Source organism: Rousettus aegyptiacus, unplaced genomic scaffold, assembly GCF_014176215.1.
Source record: "Rousettus aegyptiacus isolate mRouAeg1 unplaced genomic scaffold, mRouAeg1.p scaffold_m13_p_4, whole genome shotgun sequence".
In the NCBI taxonomy this organism is placed as follows: domain Eukaryota; kingdom Metazoa; phylum Chordata; class Mammalia; order Chiroptera; family Pteropodidae; genus Rousettus; species Rousettus aegyptiacus.
The window spans coordinates 49737868-49757209 of record NW_023416307.1 but is presented as its reverse complement, the minus strand read 5'-3'; the positions used below and the strand labels follow the sequence as shown (position 1 = coordinate 49757209).

At 32.2% G+C, this 19342-nt stretch overlaps 1 protein-coding gene across 27 annotated transcripts in view; it reads right to left on the bottom strand.

Moving 5' to 3' along the window:
* The window catches only part of DLG1 (discs large MAGUK scaffold protein 1), a 231765-nt gene that overhangs the window by 71283 nt on the left and 141140 nt on the right, over positions 1–19342 (bottom strand). For all 27 annotated transcript variants that reach the window (XM_036219411.1, XM_036219402.1, XM_036219406.1 and 24 more), the window contains 6 exons: positions 19234–19284; positions 16424–16548; positions 14548–14717; positions 13474–13610; positions 8734–8878; positions 226–346 (listed from right to left, as the gene is read on the bottom strand). In XM_036219411.1, coding sequence (XP_036075304.1) covers positions 226–346; positions 8734–8878; positions 13474–13610; positions 14548–14717; positions 16424–16548; positions 19234–19284 — 749 coding nt within the window. The remainder of the gene's footprint in view (positions 1–225; positions 347–8733; positions 8879–13473; positions 13611–14547; positions 14718–16423; positions 16549–19233; positions 19285–19342) is intronic.

Here is a 19342-nt window from a genome sequence, read left to right as displayed (position 1 = left end):
CAAAATAGCAATATTAAAAAAAAGAATAGCGATTTATTTGGAGTATAAAATATTTTTACACATTAGGCTCTTCCATGAATGTGCTAATGAAAAAAAATTAGGTTTATATTCATCATCTATCAATAAAATTTTTTAGTCCTGAAATTGTGGCTATCTTACTTGGCCAATTATATCTCCATCTAATAGTTGGCTTTATGTAAGAAGGATGAATGTTCAGCTCCTTACCGTGTAATTTCATCATCTCCAATCATTACTTTTGAAACAGGTGAGTATCTGGCTGGTGATGCTGGTGTCTGGCCCAAGTAAGAAGATGGACTAACATGGTTATCAACAGGCTGAGAAGCAGCTTCAAAGTAAAGAAAGTAAAAAACACTTGAAAAATGAAACAAGTCATTTAGTACCACATTTGTGAATTATCAATTTAAAGGTTAATGTATAATTCATATTTACTTATTTTTATAATAGAGTTATATAGAGAATATTTATCAGGTAAAAAACAATTAGACAAGTTCAAGTTTCTAGGTAAAAATGAGTTTAGATATTCAAATCAGTAGAACAAACTTATAAAACTAAATGTTTAACAGGTTTTCAATTCAGCTTATAGGAAGCCTAGAGTCATCACTCTGTCCTAACAATGACTAAAAAGCTGAGCAAACTAAAAAATCAACAACTCTTCTTTGGTTCTTAAGATAAGATAAGGGAGGTGACAGTGCAAACTTCTGTCCCCCAAATTAGAGAGACTGACAGGCAAATACAGAGAATCACAACTTAAACAGAACAGAAACCTCTGTGGGAACTATTACTGAGGTAGAGAAACCGGAATCATAACTGACAAATTTCTGATGGCTCACTGTGGATAACTCTTGAGAGTCAAAAATTCTAGGGGTACTCTGTAAGTTTTTTAAGTTTTACAACTTGGATCTCTATTGAGTCTCACAGTGAATACTGGGGATGGGGTGGGGGTAGGGGATCCCCTTGTGCTTCTGGCAGGAGAAAAGGAAAAGGAACCATTTTGGAATACACAAGTATATCTTTGTCTTCTCAACAAAGTTTGCACAGGAGAAACTATTAACCAGAGACTGACCTGCTGGGGATTTAGTGGAGTCTTCCTGACCTGCAAAAAGGAAACTAGAAAAACACAATCTTCCTAGACTGAATCAAGAAGAAGTAGAAAATCTAAATAGACCGATCGGCAGCATGGAAATTGAAACAATCATCAAAAACCTACGAAAAAGTAAAAGGCCAGGACTAGATGGCTTTACCAGTGAATTCTACAAAACATTCAAAGAAGATTTAATACCCATTCTCCTTAAACTCTTCCAAAAAATTGAAGAGGAAGTAGTATTTCCCAACTCATTTTATGAGGCCAATATTTTTTACCTTGATACCAAAACCTTGTAAAGATAACACTAAAAAAGAAAACTACAGACCAATATCTCTCATGAACACAGATGCAAAAATCCTAAATAAGATACTAGTGAACCAAATGCAGCAACATATTAAGGAGATTATATACCACGATCAAGTGGGCTTCATTCCAAATGCACAGGGATGGTTCAGCATACGCAAATTGATTAATGTGATACACTACATAAATTAAAAAATAAGAATCATATGATCATATTAATAGATGCAGAAAAAGCCTTCGACAAGATATAGCACCCATTTATGATCAAAAAAACACTTAACAAAATCGGTATAGAAGGAAAGTACATAATAAAGGCCACATATGACAAGCACTCAGCCAACATTATACTTAATGGTGAAAAACTAAAAACCTTCCCTCTAAGACCAAGAATAAGGCAAGGCTGTCTACTAGCACCGCTTATTTAATATAACATTGGAGGTCCTAGCGAGTACAATCAGGCAAGAGAAAGATATAAAAGGCATCCAAATAGGAAACAAAGAAGTCAAACTGTCACTATTTGCGGATGACATGATTCTCTATATAGAAAACCCTAAAGACTCCACAAGAACACTACTAGAAACAATAAGCAAATACAGTAAAGTTTCTAGATACAAAATCAACATTCAAAAATCCGTAGCATTTCAATACTCTAATAAGTGTCAGAAAAAGAAGTGTATTAAATAATTCCTTTTGCAATTGCAACAAAAAGAATAAAATACCTAGAAATAAATTTAACAAAACATGTGAAGGACCTATGTAATGAAAACTACAAGACCCTATTAAAGGAAATTGAAGAAGATACAAAGAAATGGAAAGATACTCCATGTCCTTGGACTGGAAGAATCAACATAGTTAAAATGACCGTATTACCTAAAGCATTATACAAATTTAATGCAATCCCCATCACAATCCCATCAGCATTTTTTTAAAGAAATAGAACAAAAAATCATCAGATTTGTATGGAAGCACAAAAGACCCCAAATTGTCAACGCCATCCTGAGAAAAAACAACAAGGCTGGAGGCATCACTCTGCCTAAGTTCAAATTATGCTATGAAGCGATGGTAATCAAAACAACATGGTATTGGCAGCAAACCAGACACACAGACCAGTGGAACAGAATCGAGAGTCCAGAAGTAAACCCATATTTATATAAATAAGTAATTTTTGATAATGAAAGCCAAAACATACCATGCAGAAAGGAAAGCCTCTTTAGTAAATAGCACTGGGAAAACTGAAAAGCCACCTGCAAAAGAATGAAACTAGACTGTTGTCTATCACTACACATCAAAATTAACTCAAACTGGATTAAGGACCTGAATATAAGACCTGACACAATAAAATGCATAGAAGAAAACATAGGAACTGAACTCAAGGACTTTGGACTTAAAGAGGATTTTATGAATTTGACCCCCAAAGGCAAGGGAAGGAAGAGCAAAAATAAATGAATGGGACTGCATCAAACGAAAAAGCTTCTGCTCAGCAAAAGAAACCACCGACAAGGTAAAGAGACAACCATCTGAATGGAAAAATATATTTGCAAGCAATGCCTCTGATAAGGGCCTAATAACCACAATATGCAAACAACTCATACAGCTCAATAACAACAAAAAAACAAATGATCCAATCAAAAAATGGGCAGAGGACCTGAACTGACACTTCTCCCTAGAGGACATACAAATGGCCAACAAATACTTGAAAAGATGCTCAACATCACTAGCTCTTAGGGAAATTCAAATCAAAACCAAATGAGAGACCATCTCACACTTGTTAGAGATGTAATCAATAGCTATAATCAACAGGATAAGTAATAACAAATGCTGGAGAGGATGTGGAGAAATAGGAACCCTCATACACTGCTGGTGGGACTGTAAATTGCTACAGCAACTATGGAAAACAGTATAGTGGTTCCTCAAAAACTAATAATCGATCTACCATATGATCCAGCAATCCCTCTGCTGGGTATTTACCCCAAAGGCTTCAAAACCCATATCTGAAAAGATATTCGCACACCAGTGTTCATAGCAGTGGCCAGGACATGGAAGCAACCGAAGTGTCCTACGATAGGTGATGGGCTAAAGAAGCTGTTGTACATATTACTCAGCCATGAGAAGAGATGAAATACTGCCATTTATGGCAACATGGATGGACCTCGAGATAATCATGCTAAGCGAAATAAAGCAGACCGAAAAAGTTGAAAATTACATGATATCACTTATATGTGGGGTATAAACCTAAAAGTAATAAACGAACAAGACAAACAAACAGAGACTCATGGACGTGGACAATAGACTAGTGGTTACCAGAGGATAGAAGGTAATGGGGGAGGTAGAAGGAGTAAAAGGAATCAAATATGTTTTGACGGAAAGAAATCTAACTATGGGTAGTGAACACACAATGCAAGACACACACACGCACGCACACACACACACACACACACCCAACCTTACTGCTAAATTGTACACTTGAAACTTACTGGATTTCATTAACCAATGTTACCATAATAAAAAATATATATTTAAACCTCTTAAAACAGAGAGAAAAAACACACCCTGTACCTTGTGAAATTATCCTTCAAAAGTAAAGAAGAAATACTTTCTTATACAAATATCGAGGCAATCTGTGCTAGTATTTGAAGACATTCTTTAGAGAGAAGTAAAGTTAATAGGTCAGAAACTCAGTTCTACATAAAGATCATCGAAGAAGGAATAAGTAAAGATTAAAAAAAACCTACTTATTTTTCTTATTCTTGATCTGACAGATAAACTTTGTTTAAAATAATAACAACACTATGAGTATATTTGCATGTGTGCACATGTGTGCGTCTGTGTGTATCTTATGTGTAAGTGAAATGATATAAGTGAAAGAAGAGAGAACTTATGATTATTTTGTTTTTATAAGGTACTCATACTATCTGTGCAACTGTATAGTGTTATTTAAAAGCGGACTACGAATACTTGTACATGTATATTGCAAACTCTAGGGCAACTTCTAAAAGAATAAAAAGAATATGTCATATGCTAAGAAAGTAAAGAAAATGCAATCAAAAGGAATGCTTAATTAAAACCATAAAAGGCAGAAAATATAGAAACAAAAAACAAGGGGAACAAATCGAAAATTAACAAATACAACCGATATTAATCCACCTATGTCAATAATCACTTTGAACATCAATGGTCTAAGTGCACCAATTAAAAAACAGAGATTGTCAGAGTGGATCAAAAATAAGACCCAATTGTTTATAAAAAACCTATTTTAAATATAAAAATGCATATAGATTAAAAGTAAATTAATGGAAAATTATTTACCATGCTAAAACTAATCAAAGGAAAGCAGGAGTAGCTATATTAATTTTGGACATTGAAGCCTTTAAAGTAAGTAATCAGGGATAATGAAGGGTATTACATAATGATGAAGGGGACAATTCTCCAAGAAGACATATCAATCCTTTACATGTATGCATATAACAACAGTGTCAAACTACATGAGGCTAAAACAGATAGAAGTGCAAAAAGAAATAAATGATTCCACACTCTTTTATCACAAATGGGCTGACAGAGTAGGCAGAAAATCAGTAAAGACACAGTTGAACTAAACGGCATCATTAATCAATAGGATATAATGAATACCTAAAGACTACTTCATCAAACAAGAGCAGAATACACATTCTTCTTAAGCTCTCATGAAACATTCAACATTCACCAACACAGACGACATGCTGGGCCATAAAACACATCTTAACAAATTTAAAAAATATAAATCACACAATGTCTGCTCTCAGGCCACAATGGAATGAAAACTAGAAATCAATAACAAAATGCGAGCTGAAAATCACCAACTATGTAGAGATTAAATAACACTCAACAACACAAGGATCAAAGAAAAAACCTCCAGAGAAATTTAAAAACGTTTTGAACTAAATGAAAATGAAAACACAACTTATCAAAATTTGTGAGATGCAGCAAAAGCAATGCTTAGAGGGAAATTGATAGTACTGAATGCATATATTTGAAAAGGAGAAAGATCTAAAATGAATCACCTTAGCTTCCATCTTATAAAACTAGAAAATGAAGAGCAAACTAAATTGAAAGCAGACAAAAATAAATAATAAAAAATGGGGCCGAAATCAATGAAATTGAAAGTAAGAAATCAACAGAGAAACAGCAGCCAAACCAAATACTGGTTCTTTGAAAAGATCGATGAGCTTCTAGACAGGCTTTCAAGTGAGAAGGCAGAAATCATTAATATCAGAAATAAAAAAAAGGAACATCACTATAGATCCCATAGACATTAAAATGATAAAAAAAAAATACTATAACACTTATGGCCACAAATTTTATAACCTAGATGAAATGGACCAATTCCTTGAAAGATACAATTTGCCAAAACTTGTTCAGAAATAAATCTGAACAAGATTATATTTATTAAAAGGTATTGAATCAACGACTGACAACCTTCCAAAACAGCACCAGGTTCAGGAAGATTCACTGTTGAGTTTTAACAAACATTTAAGGCAGAAATTATACCAATTCTCTATAGTTTCTTCCAGCAGATAGAAGTAAAGGGAGTATTTCCTAAATCATTTTGTAAGGTCAACATTACCCTATTTACAAAACCGGACAAAGGAATTACAAGGAAAAAAATCCCTACAGAATATCCCTCATGAACACAGATTTTTGAAAAAATCCTCGACAAAATATTAGTAAATCAAATTCAACAAAATATCAGTAAATCAAATTCAACACTGTAAGCATCTGGGATTTATCCCAGGTATGAAAGGCTGGTTAAATCTTTTAAAATCAATTAATATGATCAATCACATAAACAGGTTAAAAAAAAAAAAGTCACATGATCATATCAACAGAAATAGAAAAAGCATTTAAAAAAACTCAATTATCAATTTATGATAAAACTTTCACTAGAAATAGAGAGGAGTGCTGTCAATTTGATTTAAAAAAAAAATCCACAAAAATCCTACAGCTAATATCATACTTAAAGGTAAGAAGCTCGAACCTTTACCATTAAGATAGTAACAAGTAAAGGATGTCCTAGCTAATACAATAAGGCAAGAAAAGTAAAAGCTACATAGATTAAGAAGAAACTGTTTTTGTTTGCAGATGTCATGATCATCTATACAGAAAATCTGAAAGAACTGACCAAAAAACTCCTGGAACTAATAAGCAACCACGGCAAGGTTGCAAGATACAAGTTAATATATAAAAGTCAACAGCTTTCCTATATACCAGCAATGAACAAGTAGAATTTGAAATTAAAAACAATCATTTACATTAGTACCCCCCAAAATGACATAGTTAGGTGTAAATCTAACAATATATATATAAGATCTGTGAGAAAACCTAAAAAAAGCTGATGAAAGATATCAAAGAAGAACTCAATAAATGGAGAGATATTCCATATTTACAGATAGGGAGACTCAATGTTGTCAAGATATTAGTTCTTCCTGACTTGATCTACAGATTTGAGGTGAACCCAATCAAAATACCAGCAAGTTATTTTGTGGGTATTGTGAAAATGGTTCTAAAGTTTATATGGAGAGGCAAAAGATCCAGAACAGCTGCCACAATACTAAAGAAGAACAAAGTTGAAGGACTCACGCTGTGTTCAAGACTTCCTACAAAGCTACAGTAATCAAGGTAGTAGGGGACTGGCAAAGGAATAGAAAAATCTGATCGATGGAACAAAACGGAGAATCCAGAAACAGACCCATATGAATACAGGCAACTCATCTTTGACAAAGGAGCAAAGGCAATACAATGGAGCCAAGATAGAATTTTATTTGTCCGTTTGTCAATATTTTCTTCACATTTCTTTTTCTTTCATTCATTCTCTTTGTTAATTTGTTTTGCTGAGGGACAGAATCAGTGATTAAATATAGTTGTTGCCTTAGAACACATTTTTTTTCTGACTATAGTCATCATAGTTTCCAAATTTGTTTTTTTTTTAGGATTCCACATATAAGTGAAATCATATGGTATTTGTCTTTCTCTATCTGACTTATTTCGCACAGCATAATACCCCTTAGAGTCACCCATGTTGTAAATGGCAAGATTTCACTCTTTTTTTTTTTATTACTGAGAAATGCACAAGGTTGTCTCGAACAGGAAAAGCAGCACAATAATTAAGACTGATACTTAAATTAATGAATAAAAAGTAGCTTATTATTGAATTTGCTTCTCTAAGCACAAATAAAAAATGCATGAAACCCTTTATAAAGTTTGTGTGCAAGATCAACTGTAAGAATTTTAAACAAGTCACGAAGTTCTCTTCTGACACAAATGAAATATGAGACATCATTCCTGTCCATTAAAGAGACTAAACACTGTTAATAAAATAATTTAGTTATACATAAGTACCTAATGACTCAATAAGCAGATAATGAAGATGCATCACTCACTGGACACTATATATATTTCAAAAAATAATTTGTATTTAACTTGATTAATGATGGTAATGAACTTTGACAAGTTTAAAATTAGAAACACTGACACTTACAAAATCACAAGTATCTCTAGAATTCCAACAATCTAAAAAAGGAAAACTTGGCAAAGCAGATGACAAAGAGTACATTTAAGATCTTTATTACACATGAATATTCTAGTATCAACTCAATGTACCAAATAAAACTTTCATTTTCAACCAACGCTAACACATTAAAAATATATTTAAACCTCATCTCAGCTTGTACATTAAAAAAAACTGGAAATCAAATAGGAAACAAAATTATATAAGTACTTTTATTAACAATTCAATTCTAGGCAATGCAATTGTATTGCATGCAAATATAGTCAGGCAATACACTAGGAGCTTGAAATATAAAGATAGTATTTGTGTGCACATACTTCAGAGTATAGAAAAGCCTAAGTTTTAGAAATATTTTATTTTAAATTAGTGTTTCTCAAAGTGCGGTCCATGAACCAGTGGTGCCAGAAGCACTAGAAAGAATTACTTTGCTTAAAAGAATTAATTCCTTGTTAAAGTAAATTTCTGTACTTCATCCAGAAACTATGAAAACAAGAATCTGCATTATTCGAAAATGCCTTTGGTGACAGCTATTTACATAAAAGTTTGAGAACTGATGCCTTAAATGTTAAAAATGATTGCTGCTATAAAATCGTGAAGGTGAAAAAGCCCCCCTCCATTATGAAAATTCTGAACTAAAATTGAATTTTAAAAACTATTAGGTTAAAATGCTTAATAGTTCCTTTAAAAGTATTTGTATAATGTTTAGACTTTATACTGTGAAACTTTTATTAAAATACATAACATCTAAGGACATAACAACATAGATTAAAGTAAACAGACTTACAGTTGGTGATATCAGGTGGTGTGTAGCCATCATTCATATACATACTTGTGGGTTTTGCCACTTTCAAATAAACAAAATCAGATGTGTTCTTTAAGGCAGTTACTGCTTCTTCATGAGTAACTTCTTCTAAACACACACTATTTACCTAAAAGAAAATCGCCACAACATTTAAGACATTTTCACTTACTTTCTTTTTTTGGTTATAAACAATTATACCTAAAGATAGGGGAAATGCAGGAGTGATTTAAGGAATATAAAAGTGTGTGGGAAGAATATACCTACTTTTACTATCTATGACATTAGGAAGTTGTTTATGGTGATAAGTGAAGTTGTTTATGTATGTTACTGAAATAGTCAATTTTGACTCCAGCCCCTATTCCTCCCAGTCCCTAAGCCTGAGCCTCCTTCCACTCGTAGGCATTTAGGAATATATGGGAATACTGTAGTTCTTTTCTCGATTTTTAACATAAGGTATCTTACAGATCATTCAATGTTGGGACATATAGAATCATCAAATTTAAAAAACTGTTGCACAGTACCCCATTGTGTAGTTGTATCATAGATTATAAAGGCATTCTAATCCTAACAGATATTTAAACTGTTCTTCGAAATAAACAGCTTAAGTAAATTTATACCCACTACCACAGAATGTGAGTTCTCATCAACTCAGACCTTTACAAATACTGATTATTATCAATTTATAAAAAAGCCTGCCAAATGATCCATATTTTAATTTATACATTATATTTAAATTGACATTTCCATTGTTAACAGTCAGGTTGATATTTTTTCCAATTATTTTGGTCATTCATCTATCTTCTGTATAAAAACAGAATTGATTTTTAGGTATGATGGTATGTCCTACAACCTTGGTAACCCTGTTTATTAGTTCTATTAGTAGGTTCCTTTGGATTTTTTATATGCAATGTTGTGTAATCTGCAAATATAGTTTTACTTCTTTCTTCCTAGTCTGGATGTCTTTTTCTTTTCTTATTGCCCTATCGGTATAACATTGAATAGAAGTGGTAGTTTGTGTCTTTCTAGAAATTTATCCATTTCATTTAAGTTCTGATGCAGTTGTTCATAAATAAAAGTATTCTCTTATATCCCCTCTTTCATTTCTGCTTTTAGAAATTTGAGTCTTCTTTTTTTCTTGGTCAGTTTAACTATAGGTTTGTCAATTTTGTTGACCTTTCAAAGAACCAAATTTTGGTTTTGTCGATCTTCTTTATGGTTTTCCTATTCTCTATTTCATAAATTTCTGCTCTAATTTTTATTAATTCCTTCTGCTAGCTTTAGGTTTAGATTACACTTTATTTTTTTTGGTAAAATTTTTTTGGCAATTAAATAAAACACCATAACTGTTTCTAAGGTTTTATATTACAATGTATTAAACATCAATTTTTCATTGTATATACATTGTATATTCATTGAAATATACAATATTTCATTGTATATTTTTCATTGCCTTAATTTTTACCTTTATAATCACTGGGAGAGTTTTTAATGTTTTCACAAAAATTTCTAAAGGCCACAGAACAACTCTGCCTTTCCCCATTGATTATTAATATTGCTTTGCAGGGTTTCAGCTGCATGGTCATTTTCATGGTCCCAAACTACTGTGTATAGTGAGAACTGCCTGTATTTTGAAAATACAGATGTGGATACTGTTTCTTTGTGGCCTGCAATAAGCCATGCATCTTGGTATTCATATCCTTATGAAATCCCTTCCTAAATTGAATATTGCTTGGCCGTGTATTTAGCTTTAGCCTATGACACATTAGTTACTGTGATGCAAAAAAAGGATAGATAAACCACACATTGGAGCTTTTCTTCTTGGAAAGCTCACTCTTGGTATGTCCCTCTTTGAACCTACCTGGCCACTATTCTGTGAGAAGCCCAACTTATCCATGTAGAGTGGTCACAGGATACCTATCTAATAGCCCCAGCTGAGCTACCAGCTGACAGCCAACAACAACTTGTCTGCCATATGTGAGCCAAATTGGAAGTAGATACCTGGCCCTAGTTGAGCCATTCTAGTTGACATTATGTGGAGTAGAGACAGACTGTCCTGCTCAAACTCTCCCTAAATTGCAGAATTGTAAGCAAATAAATGATTGTTGTCATTTTAGCCACTAATTTTTGTGTTTTTATTTAAGGTAGCATCAGGTAACTGATAAATGAGCTGGCAAGATTTGCTAAGGAATTCAATGTGGAGTGTGAAAGAAAGAAATTATCTTAAAGTTTTAAACCTGGGTAAACAGAAAGATAAAGTTCCCATACAATGAGATGTAAGACTGTGCAAGGAGCAGGATTTGGAAGCAAGGAGAGCAGGGACTCAGAAGTTCATTTTTAGATATATTAAGTTTGAACTGATTCTTGAAACATACAAAAGGAGACTAGATGAAATCTCTTAGGGTGTTTCAAAAGTTTTGATAAGATCCATTGTTAAAAATTTTTATATTTCAACCAAGCACAAAAGGGGTGTGTGTGTATGTGTGTTTAAAATGAAACCAAAGTTCAGAAGACAATACTTATCCTTATCATGTGCAAATGAGACCTAGTAAATTATCTGACCACCTATCAACGTGAGAAGAGAAAATATACAAGGGCTGAGTTCTGAATCACTTCAATGTTTAGTGAGGTAAAGAGAAATACCAAGATAGAAGGTGACTATTCAGCAAAATTGAAAAAGTGAAGGAAGATATGTCAAATACTTGATATGTCAAGGTGAGAACAAAGAACTGAATAATTTCAGTGGAATTATGACAACAAAAGCCTCACTAAATGGTAAGTCAGCATAAATTGCTAGCTCTCTACTACTAAAGTTGATTCTGGGGAATCCATCAAGAAAACCACAGTACCCAAGAAATTCAAAAAATAAAAGTGAGAAGTCCAGTGTAATAAGAAGGTTGTTTTCAATTGGTATACATAACTGTGTGTGTTGTATGTATTTATGTGTGTAGGGGATGATGAGTGTGTGTGAGTGTGATTATGCTGGGGTACTGGCTGTAGCTTGGGGAAAAGAATGGCAAGTCATAGCTTTGAGAGGATAGGTTACAGAAAAGTATTTCATGGTCAGATCCTTCCTCCTCCCAATCATTAACTCAAAAATAATCAGTCTATCTCCTTGCTGCAACAATAAGCAGTACTGGACAGCACGTAGAACAAAGAAATCATTTCTACATTGGTGATGGAAGTATAAATTTTTACAAGCAATTTAGAAAATATGATGTTTTTTGTTATAATGTTATTGATAACCCATGATCCATTACATCTTAGGTAGTTAAGTGAAACTTTTGTACCCTGTACGTGTTCACCAGAACACACAGCAGGTCCTCCTAGCAGAATTATTCATAATATCCACACTTTAAAAAAAAGGGGGAAAAGAAGAAATAACCCATCTCACCATTATACCAGACCTAATTTATGTGCATTTTCAGATTCATTTGAGCCTATTTGCCCCAAAAGGCCTTGGCTACTTACTTATTGAAAACTCCTGGCTAATGCTCCTCTCAGCTTGTCTCCTACTATTACCAGCTCTTTCAACCTTTTCTGGAGTAAGAGCTGGGGTTGGGCATAACTGATATGTTCCACATAGTGACAGCTATCACACATCAGAAGCCTCTGTCTGGTCTGTCTAGATTACTAAGGCTCTAGCTCTTTTCATCACTTCTGAGTTCAAGGGAAGTGCTGTGCCATGGAGGGAGGGAGCAGGGCAACACAGTCCAGAAACTTGGGACAGTTAACCCCATGGGGTAGACTCTAACGAGAGTCAGAGAACTAAAAGGGCCAGCAGATAAATCCTTTGTTTTTCCTGGATGGCTGGATCTAAGGTTTAGTGTGGTTCCACATTACCTGCCTTGAGGACTGTCCTACACAACAGTCAGCTACATTTTTTGATGAAATTATAGCCAGCTCAGAAACATAATACCTGGTATTGGCTTTGTCTCATTCTCTGCCTCACTTTTCATTTTCACTTTAGCTTCACTGAGATTCCACCTTCCGTTTATATCTATTTAGCAAAGTAGCTTTTTTTCAGGTTTTGTTTTTTCTAAGAAACATGGGCTAAGACACAGTTGTTGATGAAGACTGGATAAACTGTGGTATAGTCCTAGAATACTGTATAAAGGTGGAATGACTAAACTTCAGGTCTAGACAACAATATGGATACAATATTTAGTGAAAAAAGTATTAAAAGACTACATGTAACACAAAAGCCTTTTAAAAAAATTTAAAACAAATGATACTGAATAAAACATTTAGGCATATATATGTAATTAAACAATTTTTAAAAAGTAAAGGAATGAGAAACACAAATTGTTGGATCTTCTAGTTCTTGGGTTGGGTAATGACTTTAGCAGCTTTCATTATATTAATAAGATACTTTAAGTGTAAAAATAAGAAGGAAAAAAGGTCAAAAAAGAACAAAGGATGACACTGTGTCATGAACTTAAGAATTAAGGACTAGCCCCTAGTCCTTTAAACTTTAACAAAAAATAGGAGGAGAAAAAAAACAAAGATGAAAAAGAGGTGAGAGGGAGACTCATAGAGGAAATGAAAATGGAAAATAAAGATAATTCCAAGGATCATTTTTCAGGTTTTGGCTAAAGCAAGGCTAGTATTCACTCATTTAAATATCATTTAAACATTTTTGGCATGCAGAAATTCCAGAGTCTGTCAGAAAAAGAAAAAAGATCATTAAAATGATTTTTAAAACAATAGATTTCTTATACTTACTGCTAAAAGTTTATCTCCAATCTGAAGTTTACCATCTTTATGTGCTGCACCTCCTTCAATTATTTTGGTTACATAGATGCTATTATCTCCAGGAATATGTTGATTTCCAACACCTCCAGCAATGCTGAACCCAAGACCTGTTTGGAAAACACGAGTTTTAGAATCTCATCAATAAATATGAACTTATGAGCAGAAAGAAATGGCTGAAAACTTGAAGGTGATCATTTCATCACGCTAATGTTTTTAAAATAGAAAAGACTCTACCTACCTACTTTTAAATTTGTAAGCCTTTGTTCTGCAGTAAGGGGACAATTATAAATATAGGTGTCTCCTACAGTTACAAGTAAGTTTCCTTTTTCCTCCCAGGTTACATCTTAAAGTCTCTTTGTAAATACATTTGTTAGTTCAAAGAGACATAATAAAATTGTTTCATTTTTGTTTCCATCATAACTGTGCTTCTTACTAACAATTTTAATACCTTCACAAGATTAAAACAATTGAGAAAAAAAAATAAAATTGTGGTAGTGGGTAGAATAGGTTTTAGAAACGCCAATAGCTTATTTTTCGAATATTCTATAAATTAATTTAAATAAGGCATTTCTGTTAATTCACAAATCTCATAGCTTCAGTACCAAATTTGTAGCTCTCTCTTTTTTTTTCGTTTGTTGGAGTACCACCTCTTCCATGAAGCCGCATATTAGAATCAATGTCTATTTATCCTCAATCCCATCAATGTTTACAAAATTCAGAAACCACACCTTAAAAGTCCTCATTGTAAATGTCACTGCTAATGACACACTCACATTTTCTTCTTTTAACTTAGTCTATGTACCTGCATTTAACATGCTTTATGGATTAATGATTACAAATTAATATCAAATTATATATAACGTCAAAGTATTTAAATAGAATTCTATTTAAGTCAAAAATCAGTAGAAATAGCAGAAATTCTAAAAATTCACGTAAGCTCTGTAGATTACCAATATTATTAATCTAGAATGTGTCATAAATAACTTCAAAGATATATTTAACTAAGAGATTTCTTAATTTGTCTTAGTTTGATTTATTTTATACCTTTAGGGCCTTTAATGAGCTTTATTTCCATTATTTTTTCTGATACAGGTTTCCGTCTTTTTACGTACAAGCGTACAATAGACCCTGCTTCTTTCAATGCTTCAACTGCTTTGCTATGTGTTACATCACGAACATCTACTTCATTTACTCGCAATATACAGTCATTGACCCTGAAGAAAAAAATTAAAAATTAAAAAATCAATTTTTCACTTTGCCAATTTTTCTTGTCCTTTTCATTTTTAAGGTAAAGAGAATTATTACTAGAGAAAATATAAATGAAGAAACTGCATGTTAAATTCCAATGTATTGAATACTTATATAAAGATTTCCCAATGGCTAGCAAAAGAAAAAGTACAAATAGATAATACAAAAATATTAAATAATAATGACAGCTGAAATTTGTATGCTTATCATGTGTAGGCCTTAAGATACTTTACAAAAATAGAAAATATTTATTTAGCACTAACCACATGCCTAGTACTTCTTTTAGTGCTTAACCCTCACAACAACCTATAAGGGAGAAAGATATTTATATTCCTTTATTACAATGGAGATACAGGCACAAAGAGTTTAAATAACTTTCCCAAAGCCACCTAGATAATGACTGACAGAGTTGTGATTTACAGGTAAGAAAATGGAGGTTCAGACTGAATGACTAGTGTAAGGTCACAGAGATTTTAAGTGGCAGAATTGAGATTAAGTAATTGATTTATACAAAAATAAATTTTTGGTTGGTTTTTCCAACTTAGATATACTAGATTTTTAAAAAATGAAGTTATTTCTTAAAATTTATATGACGTTAAAAATGACATCATTTAATTAAAAATTTTCTCATGTAAATAATTTATCTTAATTTGACAGTAATATATCTTTAAAGATTGATTTGTTCCTAGTCCTAAGTTTTCCCCCTAGCTATGATCTGTTTTTTTTGTTTTTTTTTTTTTTGAGGGGGTAGATGGTCATCTCAAATTGGGCAGGGAAGGGGAATAAAACAATCAAAATATTAAAATTGATACTGGTAAGTTTCTATATCCAATTAACTTTCTTTAGAGAAAAGAAATTCCAAAGACAGTAATACCTTAGAGTTAGTCCAATAGGTGTGTTCCTCAGTGAAACAAATGAAACATATTAATTTTCACATAAGCACAAAAAGAAGCACAGAAACAGGAAATAAATGTCTACATTTACATGAATGGTTAAAATATTGATATTTAATTTTATTAATATACCACCTGTCATATCCAGTGAGAAGTTTAGAAAGTAAAGAGCTGTGTGGAGCCTTAAAATAAGATGTTTTTAACAGACCATATAAAATCCTTAGACCTAAAACTTCAGACTAGTGAATGTATTGAATTAGATATATTAAAAAATAACAAACTAGGGAATAATAGAAGTGCCATAATCTATGGCCTAAGGAAACAATAAAATGCTAAAGATGTCTTCTGAAGTGGAACATTAAATTTAAACAAGATGGCAATGTTATTTTCATCTATTCAATTAAGAAAATATATTTACTTAAAGTCTGCATAATCTTTACTTTGTTGCATATAATACAAACTCAGATATATCTGATCCCTTGTATCTTAAGTTTATATATATATATGCATGTATGTACATATGTATGTATGTATGTTTCCCGCCCAGAAATTAAATGTAAAACATTTTCTGAATGTATTTGAAAACACAAATATAAAATTAAATTTCTCAATGAAAGATAGAACTAATGCTTAGAGTGTAATTTTCTTTCATTATTTGAGCATCTACTTTATGTTAGTTATTATGATAGTGGTTCTTATTTGTATTTATGCCTCGTTCAATTTGCCTCAAGAAAAATATACAAAGTGGATTCGGTATCATAACGAAGTGAAAAACATACCGCAATCTTCCATCTTGGGCAGCTGCTCCCCCTGCAATAATTTTGGTAATGAAAATACTTGAGTCATCTCCAATATGTGGGTTGTCTGTACCTCCTGCAATGCTGAAACCAAGCCCTGAATTTCCCTAGACACAGAGAGGGGAAAAATTGGAAGACTGAAGAAGAATTATCTTTATTGATAGGTTCCTGTCATTATAAGACCTAGAAACTATACTAACACAAGAACAAACACATGAAGGTTTATGTGTAGGGAATATAATATTCTAAATTAAGAAATATAAAGAAAGCTCATTTTCCTCTGTGAAGAATTCAGAGTAGGTGAGGTTGATGAACAAGGAGGATATTTCTGGAGTCTAGTCTATGTTTTTTCTTTAAAAGTATGTGCAATCTGTTCTTGGATTATAGTTAGACTTCTGTAGAGTTGTTACCAGATCTCTTTCTATTACACTAGATCTCATTTGTTTGGTAAGGCAAATCTCTCCTGAGACAAAAACAGTGATTTTTCTGTTGCTATTATTTTCGAGCAAATAAAACCAATGTAATTTTATTCTTTTAAAAAAGGGTAGGGAGGGAGTGGTGCTTTTCTTCTGCTAACTTTGCCATTGGCTTATATGAAAATGACCGAATTTTATCTAAGTAACAGTTGCCATCGTCTTTGACTTATTTAACCAAGACACACCAAACTAGCAAAAGCTATTTTTAATACTGAAAGCCCAATCTGAGAACTTAACATCGGTGAGCTTCTGGATAGCAAAGTCAATTTGCCAAAGAAGTGCTACTTTTTGCTTTGTTACATATAAGGATTTCTGAATATTTTCTTTGAAGAAAGGGTTCTACTGCTACAAAAAGTCTTTAAGGACAATTATTCTAAACAATGTTCTTAAAAATGTTTATTTTGTAATCTAATTCTGGCTTTCAGGCAACTCAAATAAGTGAATCTATCTTGACCTACTACTTAACTGTTAGTATTAAATAGCTTATATATTCACTCTACTATGATATGTCCAAAGATTCTATTTTAACAAAAAATATTTTTTAGTATAAACTCTTCAAGAGTTACTAGAGTCTCAATAATAGTATTGATAATAGGTTGTGTAAGGTTACCAAGTTACTCAAGCTTTTTTTTTTTTTTTTGCTTAAAAAAATGTAAGATATAATTTGCATATAACAATGTATCAGTTTAGGGTGTGCAATTTGTTGCTTTAGCTAACACCTCTATCTCATTTCTTTTTTTGTGGTGATTAGCATTTACGATCTAGTCTCTTGGCAATTTTGAAGTATATAATACAGTACTGTCAACTGTAATCACTCTTTGTGCATTAGATCTCAGGAACTTAGTCTTCCAGTTGCAAATTTATATTCTTTAACATTTCCCCAATTTCCGGTATCAAGTTTAATCAGTGAAAACACAATGTACAGTCCTGACTAAATAAAGGAATTTATAAGGCGCTGGGAAAGGATGAAAAGGGAAGATAAAAAATAAAAAGTTAGAATTATATGTCAATTATCTCAATAAGGCTGAAAAAATTCAAACAACAAAATACCATACTGAAATATGTAAAATGCATTAATACTAGAAAGTTACTCAGTTTCTACCTCATGTGAACAGGTGATTCAAATTCAGGTAGTAGACACTAAATATCTATTATATATGTAAAAGACTCTCTAAAGTCTATTTTTGCTCAATCTGTACTGGCTGCAAACATAAGCAAATCTAAGTATCTAAGATTTTAGTCTTAAATATACGAATATTCAGTTACTCAGGAAATTTACTTGTGAGGAACACTTCATTTCCCACAAATGCTGGTCAGATAAGATGGTTTTACAAAAACAGCATCAACTGAAAGTAGATATTCTTAAGGGGAAAATATAACAAGAAAAGTTACACATCTGAAATGAACCTTTAAATTATTTTTTTGACTGGAGGAATGAATAAGTTTTTTGATAGGGTTTTGTCAATTAGAAATGTGGTTATTATTTTGCTAGGAAAGAACAATGATACAATGATCAGGTTACTAGAATACTAAATACTTGTTTAAAATAAGTAACATTTTGTTATATGAAAAATGAATTAAAACATAAAAATTAAATTAAAAACTGAGAAATATCTAAGAAATTGTCAGTCTAGAGGAGCCTAAGGAGACATGATAACTAAATATAATAAGATATCCTGGATGGGATCCTGGAAGAGAAAAACATTAAAACTAAGGAAATCTAAATAGAGTGTGGACTTTAGTTAATAATAATGTATTAATATTGATTCATTTGTTGAAATGAATGTATTGTAGTAACGTTAGATGTTAATAATCGGTGAAATTGAGTCCAGGGTAAATGGGAACTCTGTATAACTTCTATAAATCTAAAACTACTTTAAATAAAAAGTCTTTTAAAAAAAGGTTATTAGGGGGTCAAATATAGGGGCATAGGAGGAGGATGGAGTAAAGGGGATCAAATATACGGTAGCTGAAGGAAACTGGACTTTGGGTGGTAAACACACAATAGAATATATAGATGTCAAATTATAATGTACACCTGGAAATTATATAATTATATTAACCAATGTTACCCCAATAAACTTGATTAAAAAAATTTAAAAAGGTTATTAAAGAAAAGCATCATGTTCTGAAAATACCATGGCTAATTTTATGATATGTGAACTCATAAAAGAAATGAATATTACATGGTTCTGTTCTTGAACGATCTATTATTCCCTTGGATTCTATAGGAAAGAATGATACTGTATATTTAAGGAATTCTTTAAAGCAACAGATTTATGCATTAAAAAACTTAAGATAATTATTAGTTTTTACCCTTTCAAGTGTGATTTCTTCATATTCATAATCTGCATCAGTGCCATTAACCTAATGGAGAGAAAAAAGCATAGAAATTTAAAGTGTAAAATCTAAAATGGCAAGACAT